This window comes from Salmo trutta, chromosome 12 (genome assembly GCF_901001165.1).
Source record: "Salmo trutta chromosome 12, fSalTru1.1, whole genome shotgun sequence".
NCBI lineage: Eukaryota > Metazoa > Chordata > Actinopteri > Salmoniformes > Salmonidae > Salmo > Salmo trutta.
The window spans coordinates 26,638,096-26,663,485 of NC_042968.1; the positions used below are offsets into that span (position 1 = coordinate 26,638,096).

Consider the following 25,390-nt stretch of genomic DNA (forward strand, 5'->3'; position numbering starts at 1 on the left):
GTGTCTTTTGTCTGTGATGTCCGTTATGTCTTAAATCTCTTTTTTTAGCCCCTGTCCCCACAGGAGGACATTTGCCTCTTGCCAGGCTGTCATTGTAAATAAGAATTTGTTCTTAATTGACAATGCTGGTTATATAAAGGTTAAATAAAAATAAATCCATCATCCGGTCACACAGGAAGAGCTTTTTACAGACAAATCCCTGCCCCGAGTGCATTCGGTCTTCCTCCTCGTCCTTTCGTTCAGTGAACATTTCATAGCGACTACAGTGGAGATTCAATGTCTAGCCACAGCTTGCAGAGCTATCTGAAAGTTCAAAAGTCCAGTAAAGCACCAGTAATAGCGACTTCCACAGAAGGGAAAATGTAAACAAGGCAGAATAGATTATAAACGATGGTAAAAGTTGCGAAGTAGCAGTGAATAGAGACGCTAGTGGCAACTGCAAACTCTAGCTACAACACTACAGCACTGTAGATGAGTGTGTCGTGTGTAATATACAAAAATCTAAAAATAAATACACCAGGTACAAAAATAAAATAAAGGAAAGTAGACTCTGGCCTTGTAAATTTAACTTTCTGCAACAAACAATTCCCTCTCAATAAAAAAAAGTATATCTGTGATATAATATTTTTTTTAACAAACGGATAAACAAACAACCCAGTCAGGGCACAGTAGGATTATATCAAGTCTGATCATTAGTTTCATTAAAACTGAATTAGCTAATGGAGCATAGCTGAAGAGTTTTCCTGCTATCAGACTCTGCGTATAAAAGATAGGGCTATCTTTGCTATTCAATTACCGGTCCACAAAACACACCATATGTTGAGGTTGTACTGTATGACTGCCTAAGCATGACATACTAACGAGATCAAATTTAAAATGGCATTTGACCCGACTTGCGTGAGCTGGGATGCCCGGTATAACATTGGTAAAGTGCCTTATATAAGTGCCACAGAGGAGTTCCCTCCTCAGATTCTCCAGATAGTGTATAGCCAGGCAGGGCAGTGTGCTGGAGCTACAGATGGTCAGAGAGTGCCTTACCCTCAGGTAAACATTCACAGATGACAGAAGGTCTGAAAGTGCTCACGAGGTCTGCTGGGCCTGCATGACATGATTCCTTCCTATGGACAACTGTTCTCTCTGACTGCCCTGCACTACACTACACTGCACACCTTACTGTAGCCTACCGTAGCTGAACTAGGAAGAGGAGGGGGATGCTGTTCTGGGCCGTTGCCTGTCTGTCCTGAGGGAGTGGAGCAGAGCAAAGAGGTGCCTCAGCCTCCTGCCTCCTTTAGCCTTATCTCTGCCTTTAGACACAGAGCCAGGCCCTAAGAGCACAACACACATCCAGTCATCTAGCCACTCCATCCTCTTATATCCCGTAATGGAGCCTTTGATGGAGCTCTAATAAAATACACATCAGTGGTGCCTAACCAGGAGTGCTGGGGATGTTTTTTCTCCCACAGTTATGAGTAATGTAGCTATGATGACAACCACCACATGTTAAGGGGTAGATCACTTCTTTACCTCTACACAGTGTAAATCAGTGGTTCCTAAACTGTTAGTCATTGTGTACCTCAGAGAGCTATTTATAACTTGTCAAAAATGTCCAGGTCAACTAGCCCATGTTAGATGACATTTTTTTAGTTAGGTTTTTTAGCCCATAGATTTTGTTGTAATTTTTTTAGTTACTCAAATATTACATGAATACATAATAAACATGGCAAAATGTATAATATTGCAAGACAATGTGCTTTAAAACGGCAAAATGTTCTTTGCACCCAATGACAAAATGTGTAGAATGGAAGGAAATAACATTTAAACCTGCAACATTCTCTCCACCAACAAGAGGAGTGTGAACAGTGTGTATCATGAACAGTGCTTGTGCCCATAGAAATAGACATGGCATGTGCGTGCTGGGGGGGGGGGGGGGGGGGGGGGCTGCTGAGTGAAAATGTTTAGACTAATGGATCTACCTGTAAATTACACCACAGACTGATGTGAGTGAACACAAAAGCACTTGTACACATCAGGTGGTGAGTGAGCTGGACCATTGCTGTGTAGGAAGGAAGGAACACTAATGCATGTATCTGTAACTTACACCATAGACTGATCTGAACATCACAAAGCCTGTGTACTTGAGCTGGACCTTGGCTAGGTGGGAAGGAAGGAGCCGTAGAATTACAAATAGAATCCTCATAAATATAGTGAATTCATAGGATTTCAATGGAAGGATCACTATTGGAGGATGGCAGTACTGACAGACAGACAGCAGGAGACTGGCCTGGGACACTTTGGGCTCACAGCTCAGATCACCACGCCATGAATAAAAGACAGGCTGCTGCTGTGTGCATAACCATCCGCTCACTGGATTCCCTTTGATACTTCATAGCCCCTATTCAGCTTCATTACATGGGGTCTATCTCTGGACTTAAATTGCCAATGAGAGATTGGACTGTATTGGTTAGCACAGGAAGGGCTTGATAAACTGTGTTTGTTTGTTTTATTTCCTGTGACTTGACTATCGGTCTAGTACTCAATGATCTTTGTAGCCTACTGATACTGCCATGTTGTGCGTTTACATTCACCGGTTTTACTATGTAATGTCTTCCATTTCCTCATCATCGGCTGATGTAAAAAGATCTTTCTAAATACATTTGATTGATTGATCTTGCATGCGCCTCCCATATCAAGGTGTTGTGGTACTTCCCTTATGCATGCAAACTATGCCACAGCTCAACATAGTCTAGCAGTCTAACTGTCTATCCTGCCCTCTATCCACCATTCATAGTCACAATAGTGGTAGGTGGATCGTTTGTCCAGATCTGCAATAGGCTAACTAGCAATCATACCACACAGAAAATCATTCAAAGCTGCACCAATTTTCAATAGAAATCCACAAGAACATAAAGGAATAGCTGATAGACAGCGGAGAGGCCAGGTGCATCATTGCGCATGAAAGAACAGCGAAGACATGAGACACGCAAATCAAAAAGCTCCCCTATTGATCGTGTTTAGGGACAATCAAATGACCTAGACTAGCCTACAACAAGACCATGCAATGAAGAATTGCATTACTGTTTTCAAGTGAGTACAAAATTCTACTCTAGGCTGTAAACTGTAGTGAAAATTATATTTGAATAACGGCTCAAAAACCTTGTGATTTGAATGTTTCATTCCATTCATTCAATTTGAATCAGTTGTGGCTGGACTTTGACAGTCTATAAGGACTAAAAAGGCACAGTACCAGTCTGGCTGTATTTTTACTTCTGATACTGAGATGCTCTGTCTGTTATGGATCATAATTATCCCAAATGAAGTCGTCCTATAATAATGTGGCCACATAGGATCCCAGCAGGCCTAGTTATTCAGGAAAGTTTAACGTGCGCTCTGCCTCCTCTCCGATCCGAGCGGCTATTCCTTGCGCACCTAGAACCTAACGCTTCAATATAGCCTAAATATTTGTCATTTAACTTTTCAAATGTATTACCTTTTATGTGTGGCATAAACACAACCATTCACAATGTTTTACCTGCACAAGTTCATCTAAAATATCATTCCAGCATCAAAACTGTGCAGCAGCCACGCCATTTGATGAATGGGAAGAGACATCTGTTACAAAACACCAACAAGTTTAATGACGTTCGGAGATTGTCGAGCCAAGTCTTCTTTACTGGGTAGAAGGTAGGGAGGGATGTATCTGTTGAGATTTGCATAGTATATTTGATTGTGGTGTTTCAAACGCAAACCATGATGTTGAAGCCCCCAAAGTCGGTATGCTTTGCTTATTGGTTGTGTGGTGCATTGGTACAGAAACCTGTTGGTGGAAAATTCGTTGCATATATTTTATATAATTGTAAATATAGCATCAAAATGTTGAAAATCTGATTTCCCCCTAGCTGATCATTGTCTGCAGCCGGTTCTGATCGTAGTGTAATGAAACAGGCAGGCAGAGTGAGCTCAGTAGTTGTAAACATTATTTTGAGTTATACAATCGTGGTGTCACGCTATCCTAGATAGCAGGATGAGGTAGAGTCAAGCGCAGGAGACTGAGGTCCGTTGAACAAAAAAGGTTTTAGTAATCCACAGGAAAATATTGCCGCAGCAAGGCAGGGTGCACAAACAATATAACCAGGAGACAGCGCCAAAGTCCACACAGACGGGGCGCAGCCTAATGCCTAACAAAAATACGCGGCGTAGCCTAACAATCCCGCACGAATACCCAAACGAAACAGACAAACTAAATAACCCCCCACTAATGACTAACAAGGAACAGGTGCAGAACTTAAACAGACATAACTAACAGACACAGAGACATGGATCGGTGGCAGCTAATAGGCCGACTGCCGAGCACCGCCCGACCGAGGAGAGGCGCTACCTTCTGTAGACGTTGTGACATGTGGCCAAAAGTTTGGAGAATGACACAAATATTAATTTTCACAAAGTCTGCTGCCTCAGTTTGTATGATGGCAATTTGCATATACTCCAGAATGTTATGAAGAGTGATCAGATGAATTGCAATTAATTGCAAAGTCCCTCTTTGCCATGCAAATGAACTGAATCCCCAAAAAACATTTCCACTGCATTTCAGCCATGCCACAAAAGGACCAGCTGACATCATGTCAGTGATTCTCTCGTTAACACAGGTGTGAATGTTGATGAGGACAAGGCTGGAGATCACTCTGTCATGCTGATTGAGTTTGAATAACAGACTGGAAGCTTCAAAAGGAGGGTGGTGCTTGGAATCATTGTTCTTCCTCTGTCAACCATGGTTGCCTGGAGGGAAACATGTGCCGTCATCATTGCTTTGCACAAAAAGGGCTTCACAGGCAAGGATATTGCTGCCAGTAAGATTGCACCTAAATCAACCATTTATCGGATCATCAAGAGCTTTAAGGAGAGCGGTTCAATTGTTGTGAAGAAGGCTTCAGGGCGCCCAAGAAAGTCCAGCAAGTGCCAGGATTGTCTCCTAAAGTTGATTCAGCTGCGGGATCGGGGCACCACCAGTACAGAGCTTGCTCAGGAATGGCAGCAGGCAGGTGTGAGTGCATCTGCACGCACAGTGAGGCGAAGACTTTTGGAGGATGGCCTGGTGTCAAGAAGGGCAGCAAAGAAGCCACTTCTCTCCAGGAAAAACATCAGGGAAAGACTGATATTCTGCAAAAGGTACAGGGATTGGACTGCTGAGGACTGGGGTAAAGTCATTTTCTCTGATGAATCCCCTTACCGATTGTTTGGGGCATCCGGAAAAAAGCTTGTCTGGAGAAGACAAGGTGAGCGCTACCATCAGTCCTGTGTCATGCCAACAGTAAAGCATCCTGAGACCATTCATGTGTGGGGTTGCTTCTCAGCCAAGGGAGTGGGCTCAATCACAATTTTGCCTAAGAACACAGCCATGAATAAAGAATGGTACCAACTCATCGTCCGAGAGCAACTTCTCCCAACCATCCAGGAACAGTTTGGTGATGAACAATGCCTTTTCCAGCATGATGGAGCACCTTGCCATAAGGCAAAAGTGATAACTAGGTGGCTCGGGGAACAAAACATCGATATTTTGGGTCCATGGCCAGGAAACTCCCCAGACCTTAATCCCATTGAGAACTTGTGGTCAATCCTCAAGAGGCGGGTGGACAAACAAAAACAAATTCTGACAAACTCCAAGCATTGATTATGCAAGAATGGGCTGCCATCAGTCAGGATGTGGCCCAGAAGTTAATTGACAGCATGCCAGGCCGATTGCAGAGGTCTTGAAAAGAAGGGTCAACACTGCAAATATTGACTCTTTGCATCAACTTCATGTAATTGTGAATAAAAGCCTTTGACACTTATGAAATGCTTGTAATTATACTTCAGTATCCCATAGTAACATCTGACAAAAATATCTAAATTAATATTTGTGTCATTCTCAAAACTTTTAGCCATGACTGTAGGTCATTCAATAAGGGGGGACGGTGTGCACATTTTTTACAGTACAGGGGGGGTCATTAAACAGAAATCATTAAACTAACAGAAACCAACAGCACTGTGCATGTTCTTCACAGCAGCATCACGATCTGGACCAGTCATATCGGCAGCAGCAGTCCAGTCCAACAGAGTATTCCCCCTCCGCCTCAGATACAAACACATCTGACAAAAGGCCAGATGTCTCATTTGTCGGATTAACCCAGGTCCCTTTGGCCAGACATTTAGTGAAATCTGCACTATTCATGCCTTTAACATGAGTGTTTTCTTACTACTGCTTGACACACTGACTTTCTCCCCTGTTGGAGTTGGAGGGAGAAATTGGAGAAATCCCTCAGCTGTCACACGTGACACGTAAATATTATTCCAATTACAGCGTGTGCAGTCCGCTAGCTGTCAAATTACCAGCGCCGGGAGCCGAGCCGCACCTCTCTCTCCCGTCTTTCCCACACCTCCCGACAGAAAGGTACGCGAGACACAAAGAGAGAGAGGAGAGGGGTGGAGCCAGGCAGGATGTGTGTGCAGACAAGGTGGTTGATCATTTTAAATGATCAAGTGATCAGACAGACCCAGACAGATCAGACATATTCTACAAGGCTGTTTTCCCCTCATATTTAAGGTAACTCACTATATACCTTAGTGTCTGAGCTTTGTTTTTGGTTTGTTTCCTCTTACATAGGTACATCAGCACTGTAGTGTGCTGGCAGTAGCAGTCAGTATGCAAGGCTATGTCGTCTCTAGCAGGATCCACAAGTAGCTGTGTGTGTTTCACATCTCCCAGTGACACCTCAGCTCTGGAGACCCAGGGGCACGAGCCACCTGACGTGTGGGAGAGTTATTTCAGGCGTTTGAGAGCATCAGTCAGACAGAGAGACAGACAGCGTGGTGTGGAGCAGAGTGGCGCGGCATAACACACCCTGCTCTCATTAGTACAAAGCTCTGGAGGAAGCTGAGTAATAGCTGCTATGCTGTGACGATCAGCCCAGCCTGTCTTACAGCCTGTATCAGACACAGCACAGCACAACACAACACTACACAGTGTTGCCACCCAATCAATATCAGACAGGAAGGTAGAGCTGCTTTTGTGAAAAACACAAAAGAATTATGTTTTATTATCATCATCATTTTAGTAGTAGAAGTAGTAGTAATAATAATAGTAGTAGAGGTAGTAAGAGTAGTAGTAGTAGTAGTAGTAGTAGTAGTAGTAGTGGTAGTGGTAGTAATAGTAGGAGAGGTAGTAGTAGTGGTAGTGGTAGTAATAGTAGGAGAGGTAGTAGTAGTAGTGGTAGTAGAGGTAGTAGTAGTAGAGGTAGTAAAGGTAATAGTAGTAATAGTGGTAGCAGTAGTAGTAGTAGTGGTAGTGGTAGTACTAGTAGTAGTATTAGTATAGGTAGTAGTAGTAGAGGTAGTAGTAGTAGTAGTAGTAATACAGGTAGTAGAGGTAGTAGTAGTAGTAATAGAGGTAGTAGAGGTAGTAGTAGAGCTAGTAGTAGTAGTAATATAGGTAGTAAAGGTAGTAGAGGTAATAGTAGTAGATGTAGTAGAGGTAGTAGTAGTAGAGGTAGTAGAGGTAGTAGTAGTAGTAATATAGGTAGTAAAGGTAGTAGAGGTAGTAGTAGTAGAGGTAGTAGTAGTAGAGGTGGTAGTAGTAGTAGTAGAGGTAGTAGTAGAGGTAGTAGAGGTAGTAGAGGTAGTAGTAATAGTAGTAGAGGTAGTAGTAGTAGTAGTAGTAGTAGTAGAGGTAGTAGTAGTAGTAGTAGAGGTAGTAGTAGTAGAGGTAGTAGAGGTAGTAGAGGTAGTAGTAATAGTAGTAGAGGTAGTAGTAGTAGTAGAGGTAGTAGAGGTAGTAGTAGTAGTAGAGGTAGTAGAGGTAGTAGAGGTAGTAGTAATAGTAGTAGAGGTAGTAGTAGTAGAGGTAGTAGAGGTAATAGTAGTAGTAGTAGAGGTAGTAGTAATAGTAGAGGTAGTAGTAGTAGAGGTAGTAGTAGTAGTAATTGTAGTAGAGGTAGTAGTGGTAGTAGTAGAGGTAGTAGTAGTGGTAGTAGTAGAGGTAGTAGAGGTAGTAGTAGTAGTAGTAATAGTAAAGGTAGTAGTAGTAGAGGTAGTAGTACAGGTAGTAGTAGTAGTAGAGGTAGTAGTAGTAGTAGTAGTAATAGTAGTAGTAGTGGTAGTAGAGGTAGTAGTAGTAGTAATAGTAGAGGTAGTAGTAGTGGAGGTAGTGGAGGTAGTAGTAGTAGTAGTAGTAGTAGTAATAGTAGTAGTAGAGGTAGTAGAGGTAGTAGTAGTAGTAGTAGTGGTAGTAGTACAGGTAGTAGTAGTAGTAGAGGTAGTAGTAGTAGAGGTAGTAGTAGTAGTAGAGGTAGTAGTAGTAGTAGTAGTGGTAGTAGTACAGGTAGTAGTAGTAGTAGAGGTAGTAGTAGTAGAGGTAGTAGTAGTAGTAGAGGTAGTAGAGGTAGTAGAGGTAGTAGTAGTAGTAATAGTAGAGGTAGTAGTAGTAGAGGTAGTGGAGGTAGTAGCAGTAGTAGTAATAATAGTAGAGGTAGTAGTAGTAGTAGTAGTAGTAGTAGTAATAGTAGTAGAGGTAGTGGAGATAGTAGTAGTAGTAGTAGTAGTAGTGGTAGTAGTACAGGTAGTAGTAGTAGTAGAGGTAGTAGTAGTGGTAGTAGTAGAGGTAGTAGTAGAGGTAGTAGTAGTAGTAGAGGTAGTAGTAGTAGTAGTAGTAGTAGTAGTAATAGTAGTAGAGGTAGTGGAGATAGTAGTAGTAGTAGTAGTAGTAGTGGTAGTAGTACAGGTAGTAGTAGTAGTAGAGGTAGTAGTAGTGGTAGTAGTAGAGGTAGTAGTAGAGGTAGTAGTAGTAGTAGAGGTAGTGGTAGTGGAGGTAGTAGAGGTAGTAGTAGTAGTAGTAATAGTAGTAGAGGTACTATTAGTGTTGTTGTATGTTGTTGTTGTTTGTTGTTGTTTCTGCTGCTGTTGTTTTGTTTTTGGAGTGAACCAGATGTAGCACAAAGCGAGAAGAAATTATAGGTTGAAGGCTGGAGGCCAAAGGTGGGGTACTTGAGAGTGAGGCACTCTGGGGAGAGGTAGAATACAAGCATGGAGAGGTAAAGTATGGGTCTGGAGGGTAGCTAGGAGAAAATAGGAGAGGGTTGAGACTGGTGGAAGGTAGATAGCAGAAAATAGGAGAGGCTTAAAGCTAAAGGGGAGTTACCATAGAGGCCTGGAGTGTTATTGAAGGGGAGGCGGAGGTTGTGATTGTTGCAGCCCAGAGTCTACAGGGCTATGAATGTTTTGCTTCGTTTCGACAGCACAGAAAAAGTCAGGCAGTCTAAGTGTCGAGCTCAACCATTCCTGTTGCCATTATCCTGTCTTCCTGCTGAACTCATAAAGACAGCTTCCAAGGTTTGCTGTTGACAGGTAATCAATCTGAGCGATGCCCATGTGTAGGTCAGTGTCAAGGAGCAATACGATCAGGCTGTTTCAGCATCTCCTCTAATCCCCTCCACCTTCAAAAGTGTGGGTTGTTACTCCTGTTTTGAGAGACAGCAATCTTCCCCTTATAACCCATAGTAACCCTTGGCACTCCACTCCTCATCCTCCTAGGATTACTGACTTGAACTGTGGTCAGTGCAGAAGCATTGAAGCTTATCCACAGATACAAGGACGGGGCTATCCCGTCTGCATTCTATTTCACTTAGCATTCCACCGACTGTTCCACAGCTCCACTCACATGTCCACCCTCATCAGGCCTGCCTGTAATCAGTGGGGCCGGTGACAGGAAAACACAGAGTGAGTGAAAACAGCAGGGCTTACTTAAAAGAGATGCCAGGGTAAACAGTGACAGGGCCAATTCCATTTACCTATCTCACAGCAAATAGAATTCAGCAGGTAGATCACCACTGGTTAATGAAGATACAAGAGGAGAGGAGTAGGAGAGAGGAGAGGAGGATAGGGAGGGAGAGAGGGAGGGAGAGAGGGAGGGAGGGAGGGAGAGAGGGAGGGAGGGAGGGAGGGAGAGAGGGAGAGAGGGAGGGAGGGAGGGAGAGAGGGAGAGAGGGAGGGAGGGAGAGAGGGAGGGAGGGAGGGAGAGAGGGAGAGAGGGAGGGAGGGAGGGAGGGAGGGAGGGAGAGAGGGAGAGAGGGAGGGAGGGAGGGAGGGAGGGAGGGAGAGAGGGAGGGAGGGAGGGAGGGAGGGAGGGAGGGAGGGAGAGAGGGAGGGAGGGAGGGAGGGAGAGAGGGAGAGAGGGAGGGAGGGAGGGAGGGAGGGAGGGAGGGAGGGAGGGAGGGAGAGAGGAGAGGAGGATAGGGAGGGAGGGAGGGAGGGAGGGAGGGAGGGAAAGGAGAAGGAGAAGAGGAGGAAAGGGAGGAGAAGAGAGCAGAGCATCTCAACTACAGCAGAGAGGAGAGCGGGTCCAGTGGCTCAGAGATAATGTGTAGTCTGAACACAGACACCACATGGAAACACCGAGGGCAATATCCCCCTCTTATCTGTTTCTCTCTCTTCCATCTAGCTTTTCTCTCTTCTCTCTTCTTTCACCTTCCACTCTTCAGTCCTCCTCTCTGTCTGTTGCCTCCACCACAGACACAGGCAAGAGAGCAGCCAGCCGTTTCCCTGCAGACTTTCCTCCCTTCCCTCTCCTAATATCTGGCAGCGAACCAGCCAACTTTTAAAACATTACGTGCAAAAAGTGCTCCACTTTTTGAACTTTTATAACAACCTCCAGCACCCTGTCTGAGCTGTCATCGATAGGGGAGGGGAGGGGCTCTGAGGCGTGTGCTGCTGTGGCGTGCGTGCTCTGCTAATAGGTCAAGAGCTTCTCAAGCATCCTAATAAGATATGTGCCAATTAAAGCCTGCTGGTGCTGCGGCTTCAGCCCAGATAATTCATTTAACCTGTGGATCACTGCTGACAGGTAGCATTTGTTTACACATCTCTGCTTTCACGAGCTGCCAACCAACCATGCCTCTGACGACTCTGCATGATATTAACACAGCCACCCCCTCCCATCTGACTACATACAGCATAACACTGTTACGCACAGTTTCCATGGAAATCACCTATACGAAGGGACTGCCTGCGTTTCCTTACCTTGAGCTTGTTATAAACTAATAAGCAGCAGTGTGGTGATGCCTTGGCTAGAACAGCTGTAATGCCTCAGAGCATGAAAGTCAACTACTCTGAAAACAATATACTGAAGATGTTCATGTGGAGGCAGCAGGCATCTCCAACTTTATTTTAAATAGCTTTCTTTCAGCTTCCACTGCTTTCAATTGTATTCCACTGAATATTGATGTGGTTCAATATGCTTAGCTTATACTCTTACAGCTGAGACATATGAGTCAAGCCATGTGTTATTTATGCTTCTTGGGCTGCTGATTAATGCAGTCTGTTTGTATACATGCTGGCCTGCCCTCAGACTTCTACTAATAAGATTGTAGCCTACGACCCCTGCGATCCTGTCCAATCTCTGACCTTCAGTTAGGATCAAAGGTTGAATAAAAGCCAATACATTTGCAGCGTCATGCAGCGCATATATGATGTAATTTATGTGTTCAATAATAACACTATCCTTACATGTACCCTCTGTGGACCTGTGAAATGGAATTGTGTTTAGATGGAAATTAGGGAGGAGTGGGTATGCAGGAGGTCAGAGGAATTTAGCAACATATTTGCGATTTTTTTTCAACATGTATCAGAAGAATGTCTAGCCTTACTCACTCGGGAAATATCTTATTTTTAATTATACCAGAATCATAAGACATATGATCAGCCATGATTAGCTATATTTTCATTATCACATTCTCTGTTTTTGAAAGTAAAATATCCCCATTTGAAATTCTCTGAATATCTTCTACCGCCCATAACCGGTCATCCCCCTGTATCAGTTCCCCATGACTTCCACCATACAGGAAATCTCATTTATTTCCTCATACAGCTAGCTGTGCCATCAAGCAGTTTTAGATACTGTCCAATATCAACCAAGGTGATGAGATCATACTGACCTGATGTGTAATTACAGGGTCATAAGAGCCAATCACCATCCTGCTTCATAAGAGCCCTTCAACAGACCACCCAATAGGCCCACAGACAAACCAGAACTCACTCATTACCAACCCTTCACAGCTGCAGGTCTCACAATCCAAAAAGGAGAGGATTTTGCCACTAGTTGCCGAATGCTGTAAGGTCTTTTTTTTATCTATTATTTCAACCTGCAACATCAATGGACCAGAGTTTACAACCTAATGCCACTGTCTGGAGTGATTTCTGCTGTTAAACCACGTCACAGTTAGTCAGTGTAAAAGATGGAGTGTGTATTCCCACACGTTGAGGAAGCACGAGCGTGTCTGTGTGTGGGGGGTCCACCCTTGGTCATGCGCAGTGTTGCGCCACGTTAATCTTTGTATTGCTAATTACTTTAGTAAATGTGAAGGTCAAGTTCCTTGTATTCGGGAACTTCCTTATTATACTGCTAAAGTCATAAGATCTAAGACACTACAGGCTCTGTGAGCTGAATGACTGATGAAAAGCTAGTGGCTGCTGTGCTGCTCTTTACCCACCGTGGGCACAGGCCTGGAGGGGGCCTGAACACTAAGTCTCTCTGTCTTCCTCCAGCCTCTCTCCTGAGTTTCCTCTGGTTAAGAATAGGTCCTTTAAAAAGTTCCTCCCTGTGTCCATGGCAGTGATCCTTCATTTAACAAGCTCATTATTTCACCTTGTTTTTGTCCCTCATGCTCCTCTCTGCCGCGGCTGCGTTTGCATGAGGCGAGCGGCTGTGGTGGCAGCGATCGGGGGAAGGAAGGAAGCGTTTGATGTGTGTTGGTATCGGAGGAGAGCCGTAGAGAGACAGAGGTCTTTCAGAGGGAAAGGCGGTAATGGAGCCCACTAATGATATGGCCTTTGCTTTCATGACTCCCACAATAACACCGACCTGGTTCTACATTGATTAAGATTATGATTACCATGGCGATGCTGAGGAGGTCACGCCGGTGCCTGCTCCACTTTCCTTTTTTATTGCAATTTTTCTATTCTACTGAACCATTTACTTTATGTTCGTATTTTTATATTTCATTATTTCTTATTTTTGTTGCATTTTCGAGAAGGGACCTGCAAGTAAGCATTTCGTTGGACGATGTATACCATGCGTATCCCGTACATACGACTAATAAAACTTGAGACTTGAAACATGGATATTCAGGGCCCGTATTGAAAGGATAACCTTGGGAAGCTGAAGGTTGGGGGTGTGGGAATGTAAACTGTTCTCTGAAGGTGTTAGGCAGGAAGGCAATGCATCTGAGGACATCACATAACAATGCATTAATATCCATTATCCACCTTCAATCTGCTCTCAATGTCAGCTACTGTAATGGAAGATAAAAAGATCTGAGAAAATTGTTATTGAATGAAAGGAAGTATATTTCAGCTATGGTATCCATCACAATGAATATGTTAAGTCAATGGGGACTTGCATGCTCAGTTGATTCACCTGGGTTTTGTACTATTGCTGCAATTTGTGACACAGAAATAAAAGACAAATGAACACACTTTTTACTTGCATCACATTGGCGGAGTTTGTGAATTCCTAACTTGTAGAAGCGAATTTGCTGAACCTCATAAGGAAGCAAATTTGAACAATTGATCATTGTTTCACAGCCTGGAGAAAATCAATAGAATAGTTTATTTAAGGGTGAAATTGCAATCAAACAGCAACATATATTAGTTTCAACCAAATTCATGGTATAGACATAAATGTTGTTTACGAAACTAAACACACAGCTTTTTACTATAAGGCATTATGATGCTTTTCAGGGCATTGCCTAGCACCCAGACTGCATTGGTAGCCAGATAAACTAGGGGAAAGAGAGAGAAAATGTATCAGTAAAGGCAAAGATTGTTTTCCTTTTTAATGGAAAAATTAGTGAAAGACAGATTTTTATAGCTATCTATTGCACATGCATTTACCTATCCACAAAGTCAATTTCATCTAAATTCAATGCAATTCAGAAATTGAATTGCAATCAAGTGAAGAAATTTACTCAACTGCATTCATTTCAACAGACAGAAAGTGAACTTGCATTGAACCCAACAAGGAGCACATTGGAATTACTGATTGTACTAATTTGAGGAGAATCCAGCAAGGGGTAAAGCTGGCTGTAATCCAGCACATTAAAGCCACATAATTAAATAGAACACTATTAAACCGTTTCTCTATGGATAAAGCTATGGTTGTGACAGTGAGCAACATCATGGACAAAAGCCTGGTCCCAGATCGGTTTGTGGTGTCTTGCCAACCCCACACAACGTGACAATTACTATACAGTAGGAGTTGGCCAGACATTACAAAGAAATCTGGTACCAGGCTAGTGAGCAGAGCAGTGTGAGTGACAACACAGTGCTCCTGACAAGAACAGCACTTAGCAGGAAGCAGTTATTAGACCTCAGGAGATTTCAATTACTGGCCTGATGGGGTTCCTGATCAATGGTGAAGCATGTATCTAGATAGTCCAAGAAAGATGCTACTGTGTGTGTGTGTGTGTGTGTGTGTGTGTGTGTGTGTGTGTGTGTGTGTGTGTGTGTGTGTGTGTGTGTGTGTGTGTGTGTGCCATTAGAGCCTAGCACTGCTGTGTGTAGTGGAAGTTTTATCTTGGTAATAGTGTGGTGTGTCCTGTTAGATATGCACGTGTTTTATATTCAACAATGTCAACTGACATACAAGATGCACTGAGCCATTATTAGGGTTAGGAGATCAAAAAAGGCTCCAACAGCTGAACAAGATTAGAAAATGTCAAACTGTGTGCCATCACCTCCCTAAACCTGCTACAGAGGAATAAAGAGAATCCCAGACACTACAACAACCAACCTCCCAAGCCCTTCTGCAGTGCATACTAATCTAAAACAACATTGTATCTGGCTGTATGGTTGTATGGTTTTCTCTCAGCCCCTCTGAGACGTATCTAAGTGTTAGAGGAGACAAGGGCCCTGCAGATCTCACCAGTTAAGGGGGGTGGTGGGCCGTGACCCACATCTGGGGCCCCCTCACTCTGCAGGTTCCTATTACTTCCCTCTGTAGATTGGAAGTGACAGGCCACTCAGGCAAAAGTGTCTGAGCCCCTCTCCCATCAGCAGCTGCACAGCCATCCGCCGAGCATCCAGCCTGATTACACATCAACGGGAGAGGGGGACGGGGGAGGGGATGGGGGACCCCGGGAAAGGAGATGTCCAGCTGGAGGACACACACTAAACACAACGCCTGTCTGTCCTGTCCCACTGGTTGACTGGCTCAGTCACATCTGCCAATAGACATGTCACCAACTGTCTGTCTGTTTGTCCCTCAGCTCAGACATTCCTCTCTGTGTCGCAGAACCAATCTATCTTTTCTAGCTACCCCGCTAAGAAATCAACCTAGCAAATAGTTCACCGACTCCTTACTCACCCCACAACTAGGACCATCAAAACACAACTCATTTACCAACGTTTCATGGTGCTGCAGGTTCATTACTTAAATAGATCTAGATACCTACCTGTCTCTGTGTCACCCTCTGTGTAAAGCAGCTGGTGTGGAGGGGAGGGGAGGAGAGGAGAGGAGAGGAGAGGAGAGGAGAGGAGAGGAGAGGAGAGGAGAGGGGAGGGGAGGGGAGGGGAGGGGAGGGGAGGGGAGGGGAGAGGAGAGGAGAGTCAGCATCAGGCCTTCTACCTGATATTACAGCAGGAGGAATTCACTCCATTACCTGGGTTTGATGCATCAAAGGACTACCTCTCCTCCTCAACAAGCAATAACTAAACACGTTGTCTTGTTTACTTAAGTGCTCACTCTCTCTCCCTCCCTTCCTCCCCCTCTCTATCTCCCTCCCTCTCTCTCTTCTCTTCCCAGGTGTGAAGCTAAGAGGAACAGCTCGGCAGTCCAGAGAGGTACGCTGTTTAATACTACTCCTCCTTTCAAACAGAGAGAGAGTGTATGTGTTTTTTTTAATGTAATATGGTGTTGAGTGGCAGTGCAGTTTCTGTGTGTGATAACATCAGTGTAGAGAGGCTGACCTGACGCCTCCCCCAGTGTGCCAGGGGTGGGCCAGCTCTCTGCAGCCCATGGAGAGTAAAGTAGTCTTGGTTTATGCCAGCTGGAATGGCTCATAGGAGCAGAAGCCTGTCTCTGTAGCATGAGGCAGCTTGATGAACAAGTACAACCCATGGACAGGATGCTAGTCTATTGCAGGGCCTTACCCCCAATCTATCTCATTAATGCTGAGTGCCAAACAGACTGAGGTGCATTTTTACAGTCTTTGGTATGACTCGGCCGGGGATCGAACCCCCAAACTTCCAGTCTCAGGGCGGACACTCTAACCACAAGGCTACTGAGTTGGTCCAGCCCAGGGAGAGCCAGGGGACAAAGGCTCTGTGGAGGTCTTGGTGTGAGGCTGCAGGAGCGAGAGAGAAAGCGAGAGAGGGCACAGCCAGGGCTCTGACTACTAGATACTGTAATACCAGCCTGGAGATGAGGGGGTTGTGTCAGTGTGTAGCTGTAGGAGAGAGAGAGGGGGGGGGGGGGCACATCCAGGGCTCAGACTACCACCTCCTGTAATACCAGCCAGGAGATGAGGGGGTTCAGTGTGAGACTAGGAGGCTTTGAGGCTGCAGGAGAAAGAGCACAGCCACGGCTGGTTGCTATGTCAGGCACGCTCCTTCTGGTTCCTCTCTTTCCTCCCGCTGACCTCAGTTTGCTCTGGTGTCCTGTTCTCAATAGAGATGAGAGACTTCCATTAGTGTGAGTCCTGCATGTGGGTGTCTGATGTGGGCTGGCTACACTGTGGCTGATCCTGCTCCGCTTCCCAACATGAAACGGTCAGGGAACCATTCCTACTACTCCTTCCTCCTTTGGAGGTTTCCCAGGGGATGTCGGTGGGAGTACTGGGCATCTGATCCAATGGATGTCAGATAGGAGATGAGCACAAATTCATGATGGGCTCCCATCACATTATCCGTTGTACAATTAGGATTATACATGCAATCTATTGGCTTTATGGCGCCATAATGGCTTTTAATTTAAATAAAATTTCAAAGTGCATGATAGCCTCAGGCCATTTTACCATGGTAATCGGCCTGTAGATGATTTGAATTTAGATTTCCCATTAAGTGTTTATAAGACATTTATATGACATTAGAGCTCTGTTTATTGGTCGTTCACCCAGTCATTTACAGTGTGTGGCATTTCAATCAGAAAGGTTGGAGAGTTGGTCAAGATGTAGAGAAACAGCACCACTAAGTGTTGAGTCTGAGCACTGCAGAAATCAGGAACGTATATATATAAAAACTATTCCACCAAAGGTTTTTTAAAGAGGGTTGGTGAATTAGTTCACGGAACACTATAAAGAGTGCTTCACTGAATAAACTCATATTCATTTTGAATGCCGGAGAATAAAAAAAAATGATCAACACCAAATCAATCAAATGTATTTATAAAGCCATTTTTACATAAGCAGATGTCATAAAGTGCTTATACAGAAACCCGGCCTAAAACCCCAAACAGCAAGCAATGCAGATGTACAAGTCTTGGATACATTTTACATCTGTCAGCGCCATTTGTAAAGTCGATGCGTTATCTTTGTCCATCAGGCGCTGTGCACTCAGGACAGTGAGGGTGTGAGAGTCAGCCCAGGCCAGGACCAGAGACTGGCTGTGGAAGGCCTAACCAGCCCCATCCCCCCCATGCAGTTCCCTGCCTTCCAGTGGACCAGACATTCAGCCACCCCTGGCTCTAGGGAACAGGACATGGGCTCCCTGCGCGTCACTAAGCGCCACAGGAAACTACTGAAAACCAGCCCTGTGGTCTCTAACAACTCACACAACTCCTCCTCGTCCTCCTCGGGTTCCCCGGACTCTCCTGAGGAGAGCTGGCAGTGGCACAGACTGTCCCACATCCAGGAAGCTCGGCGGAGGCTGATGAAGGAGGTCTGTGCCAAGTACAAGAGCAGCATCTCCAGGACCATCACACCTCACCACGTGTCCCGGATCTATGTGGAGGACAAGTACAAGCTGCTGTACTGCGAGGTGGGCCTATTGATGATCTGATTATTGCATATTGATTATTGGACTTTAGAATTTTGCTGTTATATACTGCTATCTATATTTTTACAACTTATTGATTATTGGTGTATTTTTGTCATTGTGACTGTGATGCTGGCTGCAATGATTTGAAAAACCAATGAATAAAGTATTTTTTAAATCTAATCTTATCTCTTTAGGTGCCCAAGGCGGGCTGCTCCAACTGGAAGAGGATCCTCATGGTGCTGTCTGGCCTGGCGTCGTCCACCCACGAGATCAAACACGACGCTGTCCACTACGGTAACCACCTCAAGAGGCTGGACAGCTTCGACCGCCAGGGCATCACGCAGCGCCTGGAGACCTACACCAAAGTCCTGTTTGTCCGCGAACCCCTGGAGAGGCTGGTGTCCGCCTTCAGGGACAAGTTTGAGAACCCCAACACCTACTATCATCCTGTATTCGGGAAGCCCATCATCTCCAAGTACAGGGTGAACGCCTCCAAGGTGGCCCTCAGGACAGGCAGCGGAGTGACCTTCCAGGAGTTCATGCAGTATCTGTTGGATGTGCACAGGCCTGTGGGCATGGACATTCACTGGGAGCCTACCAGCCAGCTCTGCAGCCCCTGTCTGCTGGACTACAACTTCATCGGCAAGTTTGAGACCATGGAGGAGGAGGCTAATTTCTTACTACGTAGAACTGGTGCCCCGCATAACCTCACCTTCCCCAGTTTTAAAGACAGGAACCCCAAGGCTGAGAGGACATCAACTCATTTAACCCATCGCTACTTTGCACAGCTCAGCACTTCAGAGAGACAGAGAGCTTATGACTTTTATTACATGGACTACCTTATGTTTAACTACTCCAAACCTTTTAAAGATTTGTATTGATTGACTCTCTAATCTCTGTTTGAGTCCTCAAATCTCCCCTGGCTTTAAGAGGAGGAGCGCACCATAAAAATTACTTCCTTTTACAAGTATTACTAGAAGATCATCACATGAAAACAATGTCTCGGTCAGGCATGTCAATGTGGTCCTGTACTAAATACCGGTGGCTAACAGCAAAACATCGAACTCACAAACAATTTATCACCGCACAGTCAGTGACGTGAAAAGACAGTTCAATGCTTTAAAATGTGTTGCGTGAAGTGGTACCCACCTATCATTTTTTACACTTAGTGTAGCAAATTCTTTCAAATTCTCCAAAAAGTTATTGACTATGCTGGAGAGTGTCTGGACGGTCTTATAGGGCAGCATCCCCCTTAAGTATCCCTAAGTACTGCTTTACCACACCATCCCACTACCCTTTAGAATACACATCCTCATCACTGTCATCAAGGCTTTTCTGACACTAATATTTAAAAACTGTACAAAGGGCATTCAGATGACTATATATATTTTTCTATGTATTTCTATAATGGATATATTCACTGCTTCTTTGTGGGGATTTTCATTTCTGATATGACTGATTGTTATTTCAGTAATTATATGGTGAGTGTGTGTAGAGAATATCTGGCTATATTTAGGCCTCTTGGGTCCCCCTGTACATCAGACCCTGTAAAACCTGTGTCAAACTCATTCCATGGAGGGCCAAGTGTCTACAGGGTTTTGCTCCTCCCTTGAACTTGACTGATCAATGAAGGTCATTGATTAGTTAGGAACTCCCCTCACCTGGTTGTCTAGGTCTTAATTCGACACAAATATAAAGGAAATAACAAAAACCAGCATACAGTCGACCCTCCATGGAATGACTTTGACACCCCTGTTGTAAAACATGATGGTTAACACATGGACACGTAGAAATTCCACTCCAATCTTTCCCTAATTACCCACTATGCCCCTGCAGTGTTAGAGAGCAGAACACTGACACCATCCCTTATACTGACACTGACAAAGTCGCAAAGCAGCTTATCCTACCCATCTCTGCCTGTGCTGTGTGTGTGTGTGTGTGTGCGTGCGTGCGTGTGTGTGTGCGTGCGTGCGTGGGTGCGTGTGTGTGTGCGTGCGTGCGTGTGTGCGTGCGTGAGTGTGTGTGCGTGCGTGCGTGTGTGCGTGCGTGTGTGTGTGTTCGTGCGTGTGTGCGTGCGTGCATGTGTGTGTGCGTGCGTGTGTGTGTGTGTGCGTGCGTGACAGAGAGCGAGACATGTGTGAGAGAGAACAACTGGAGCTGCTGCTATGATCTATTTTCATGGCTCTGAGGAGGAGTGAGCCCTGGCCCACAGCCCAGACACACTCAGACCTGCTACCGTAGGTCCAACACAAGACAGACAACTGTGAGGACAGCTTTACGATGAGATCTCTCAACAGGGTAACAACTTACACAACCCATAATAACACATAATCTACTGTCCCACAAACTGTACAGGCTATGGGTTGTAGGCTCTGTGTGAGAAAGCTAGTGTTCAGAGAAGCCAGCAATTGGAGCAGTATTTCAAAATATCCTCTTTTACCTCCTATGAACAACACTAATTTATATCTCCACAGTAGAGTACCACAGCTTTTCTGCACAGTGGGAAGGCAGGGAGAGGCAAGCACACTTGGGGCCAATCAAACACAGTTTCCTGGATAGGTCAGAAACATGACTCTTCCCTGGCTGCTAGAACGCTGGGTTGGTTGGCTTTGTGAAATCCATCTGTAACACAGTGTTATAGTGTAACAGAAAGAAACTCAATTGCATATGCTGTTGTGTTGTGAAGTCAGGTCATATTATCGACTTGTCCCTGAATCGTGGTTGCTGCTTTTAACTGAATAGGCCTCTAATAAGTAAGTAGAATGATCCTCATATTCAATTGTGTTCTACTCTGCAGCTCTAGTCAGAATGAATACCCCAGACAAGCCAGGGGGGTGTCTAGAAGGATACAGCACAGGGGGAGATCCCTTTCTCTATGTGACCAATTACAAAGAAATGCACATTATTTGAATTATATATAGACACTATATTGAGATTTTTATATATTTTTTAAGAAGAAACAGAAAGAGATTACATATTTATGATGGCGAATATTATAGGATTATGTCAGTGTAGTGTGTTGGCTTTTGCAGTTACAAAATCTATATGTTGTTTAGATGGTGGTCTGATTCTATATAGTTAGCCAGACTCTGTTCCAAAGCTAAATAGCATAATACAGGTGTTACTTTAACCTACAGAATGCTCCCTCACTCACCAACCCTGTTCTATGGGGTTTCTTGGAAATGTAAGTATGTGGGTCTATGGGTACAACACAGATATATCAAAACTATTTACGGTAACAAGTGAATGTATAACTGTTTTATCGTTGGTGCAAAAGTGTATAAATACCTGTACATGGTCTGGAACCCTTTGCCTTATTTTACACTGCCAATCAAAAGGTGTATTTCAGGAAGACATTCTGCAGGTGGTTGGATTGTCTACTAATAAACTGTCTTTAGCATTTTCACAATGCTGCTTCTTTTTCATGCTTAACACTCTCAACAAACCATTAAAATGTTATTGTCTCCAACAGTTTCCGCATGTGGAAACAGTCAATAAGACACTTTTTCAGGTAAGAAGACACACTCAAACCAAAGTTGTGCACCCCTGGTTTACGTATTCTTTTTATTTTGTCTTTCCAAAATATACCTATTCCAACATCCATTGGAAGTATACTCAATTCATAGGCGAGGAAATAAGGCCTAGATACTCTTTCCCAGTCCACAAGAAATGTTATCTTGAAGGAGTAGATATATGGCTCCTGTGAATGTTATCAGGGCCGGACTACTGCATTTGGGGCCCTTGGGCCATCGACTTCCTTTTTTAGCAGTTTTACATTTTCTGCCATGGGGCTGAGAGAAAATGTTCTGTTTCAAAATAAATTTCAACCTATTCTACACATTTTGCCATGAGGCTAAGATATCATTTTTCTGTTTTAAAGCTAATTTCCTACAATTCTACACATTTAACTTTGTTTTTTAGTGGAGCCGAGTGGTGGATGAATATGTCAACTCAAATTGATCGATATGTAGAGTAGAGAGAATTTGAATAAACGCTGTAGGCTGATTTCCACAACAGCCTTCTGTATTAGTCATGAGAACAGTCAGGAAGTTTCAAATTCTGTTTAAATCCATTCAGAAAACAAAGGCCATCCATCTACCTCATTAGTGGGAGAAATCGCTTGACATGCAGTGGAGAGAACTTCTATGTTCTTTCAGCTCCAGGCTACAGAAAACAAGGAATACAAGAAGTCTGCTGGAAGTGAAAAAAGAAGATAACTTCTCAACTCATAAACATTGTACTGTGTTAGATATAAAAAATAATAATGATTTGAATTTCAATAATAATTCTATTTTCTACTAATGTCAGTTAAGCCCACAGCTAAACATTCTAATTCTGCCTGTTAGGTAAACATTAACATGGCTGAAGAAAATTGTGGCAATGTTTCTGCTGTGAAGAAATAACACAGCTCTCTGTTGGTGAGCGTAAACACTTTTGCACGCACCCATACCCATACACACACACACACACACACACAAATGTGCTCGCGCGCACACACACACACAAATAAATGATTGACACTGTGATGGCATGACAACCTGAATCAGATGAACTGGTTGGCCCACTCTCCCATTCATTACCATAACATATTCACTGCTTTGCTTTCACTTCTCAATTCAGCGGGTTACATTCAAGAGACATCTATCTAAATAATATTTCATCAAAGGTTGATGATGTGGGTGAGCTCATCTGATTCATATGCATGCCAGAGTCATTTTCTCACTTTCACATGAATTTCTTGTTTGTTTTGACAATGTGCTGGAACACACTCAAGATGTGTCCTCTGCATTGAACTATTTGCGAGTAAAGCTCATTAAAATGATTTGCTAGGGGTCTATTAATAACTGTTTGATTCCAAGCAAAACGAAACATAAGCGATGTTTAGCTTTTTCCATTGAAAATCCACAGAACACATCATTATTGAGGACATTTCCTTAAACACTCTGCTTTAAGACGTCATCTCATTTAGTGAACTGGCTCATCCACCAACAAGCTGTTGAGCCTGGATACAGGCCTGGTTCAGCATTTGGCAGGATGGCAAGGCTGTGTCTGGCCAATGTCTGAATAGATATTTATTCCACGGTTAAAATCTTTGGTAACACTTTAGTTGAAGGGCACCTACAGAAGGACGTCATAACATATTCAAAAGACATACATAAACACTTTCATGACAAGTACATAAGCATTTCTGAAATGAATCTGTAATTTTATGTTAATTTCTATGGCACATACACCAACGGCCACATTATTGCACTGTTCCCTGTTATTGGACAAATCCAACATGAACACAAGGTGGCAGCACATGATCTGAAACAAATGGCATGATGTGAAAATTCTTTTGAACAAAGAAATATTTCATACTGGACAGTAGTATCCAGTGCTTCAATAGAACGTGATGTAACCACAGTGTGAGTTCATACACATGACATGTATAATACAATTGCCACTTGTTTCAGGATATAATTCAAAAGTTGTCACGGCTGTTGTCAGAGCTCAGATTTAAAAGGAAAACGTCCATAAAATCGGCTGCAACACTTTTAACTAAGCTATATGCTGTCATTGACATGAATTATGCAACAACTTTAATGAACTTGTATCAATACACATAGGATCTATAATTAAGCTGGTCACGCAAGCTGGTGGGTGGGCATAGAGTCGTTCTCTAACCTTCAGGCTATAGCTATCTCTCTACAGAGGCGATAAAGCTTGTTTGGATCGTTGCAACATTTGGGTGATAAAAAGATACTCCTGTGTGTCTGTTACTATCTAAGGAACAGAAGTATTCCCCTAATGAAGACATTATGCAGATGTTTTTTGAATGTAAAAGTACATTTAGGCTGTGTGGAACATCTGTGCAGTGATGAGGATGACAGGAGTAAGTATTTTCTGATGAGACGGTTTAGAGAGGGCTAGGAGTGGGGAGGAGAGACAGGGAAAGGACAAAGATAATATATTGTCACTTGGTAGACGGAGTAAACAGTTAGTACAAGTTTAGTACATGTAACTGACAAAATTAAGGAAACGCTTAAGTAAATGAAGGATGCAAAGTATTTTGAATGCAGGTGCTTCCACACAGGCGTGAGTTAATTAAGTTAATTATGCTTAGGGTCATGTATAAAAATTCTGGGCAGGCCATAATTTTGGCTGCCATGGCTATGGCCCTGTAGGATCAGCAGGCATACGATGACAATGCCCCATCCACAGGGCATGAGTGGACACTGAATGGTTTGATGGGCATGAAAACGATGTAAAACCTATGCCATAGGCGTTTCAGTCACCAGATCTCAACCCAATTGAACACTTATGGGAGATTCTGGAGTGGCGCCTGAGACAGCGTTTTCCACCACCATCAACAAAACACCAAATTATGGAATTTCTCATGGAAGAATGGTGTTGCATCCCTCCAATAGAGTTCCAGAACCTAAGTAGAATCTATACCAAGGTGCATTGAAGCTGTTCTGGCTTGTGGTGGCCCAACGCCCTATTGAGACACTTTATGTTGGTGTTTCCTTTATTTTGGCAGTTACATGTATCTCGTTCTATATATCTTACAGACATACACTAGGATTGGCTCATATAACCACTAGTCCTTGGTTGTAATTTATACATTCCATTAACAACCCTTCAGATCATAAAGGCGTGCTTAGTGATGCTTGTCACATTGATGATGAAAAAATGGTGTCTCCTTTTTGTCTCATGAAACAAAATCATATTTCATGCATGTATGTATTTGAATGTCTATTTCAAATATCATGTGATGCTTATAAGGGTAGAATTAATAGATCTACTCAGACAGGATTGCCCTACTCTATAGGTGCAGAGGTTGGCTAGCTTCTGTAAAGAATTAGTCTATGGTGTATAATGTTCTCCATTCGACACCTCCTCACCTCCAGGCACAGCCAACAAACAGGTACAGATATAGAATCTTCATTTGAGCCAGTTTGTTACAGCAGGAAAATAATCCGGCAACAGGAAATGTGAATTATTATGTGGATTTTAATTAAGGGACATTTTTGGGGGGGGTTGAAACATTTGTAGGGGTTGATACATTTTTAAGTGGAAATTACAATCTTTAGAAGCCTTTTTAAGTTTGTGCATGAAAATCCTCAATAACAATTTCTCAGTGATAAAAATGAAGATCCTACATCTGTAGGTATCCTATAGCACAATGCAGAAATCAGCAGGGTTCCTTTAACAATTGAAAAAAAGTCTCCCTAGATTTTAATCATCGCAGATCACAGTTGTCTCATGTCTTCTAAAGTACTCAAACTGCAGTCTGAATAACACCTACAGCACACTAACAAGGTTGAAATACTTTGTTTTACTCAGGCTATTTTTCTTGCCCGTGGCTCACAGCATCATTATCTCACACACCTAAAAAGCCCTGCATCTATTT

The 25,390-nt window shown here is 43.6% G+C and overlaps 1 protein-coding gene across 1 annotated transcript in view; it reads left to right on the forward strand.

Moving 5' to 3' along the window:
* The window catches only part of LOC115203274 (carbohydrate sulfotransferase 8), a 188,708-nt gene extending 168,737 nt beyond the window's left edge, over positions 1-19,971 (forward strand). The window contains exons 3-5 of the mRNA XM_029767820.1: positions 15,824-15,861; positions 17,560-17,994; positions 18,189-19,971. Of these exons, the coding sequence (XP_029623680.1) occupies positions 15,824-15,861; positions 17,560-17,994; positions 18,189-18,875 (1,160 nt within the window). The 3' untranslated portion in view covers positions 18,876-19,971. The remainder of the gene's footprint in view (positions 1-15,823; positions 15,862-17,559; positions 17,995-18,188) is intronic.
* Positions 19,972-25,390: the final 5,419 nt, after the last annotated feature.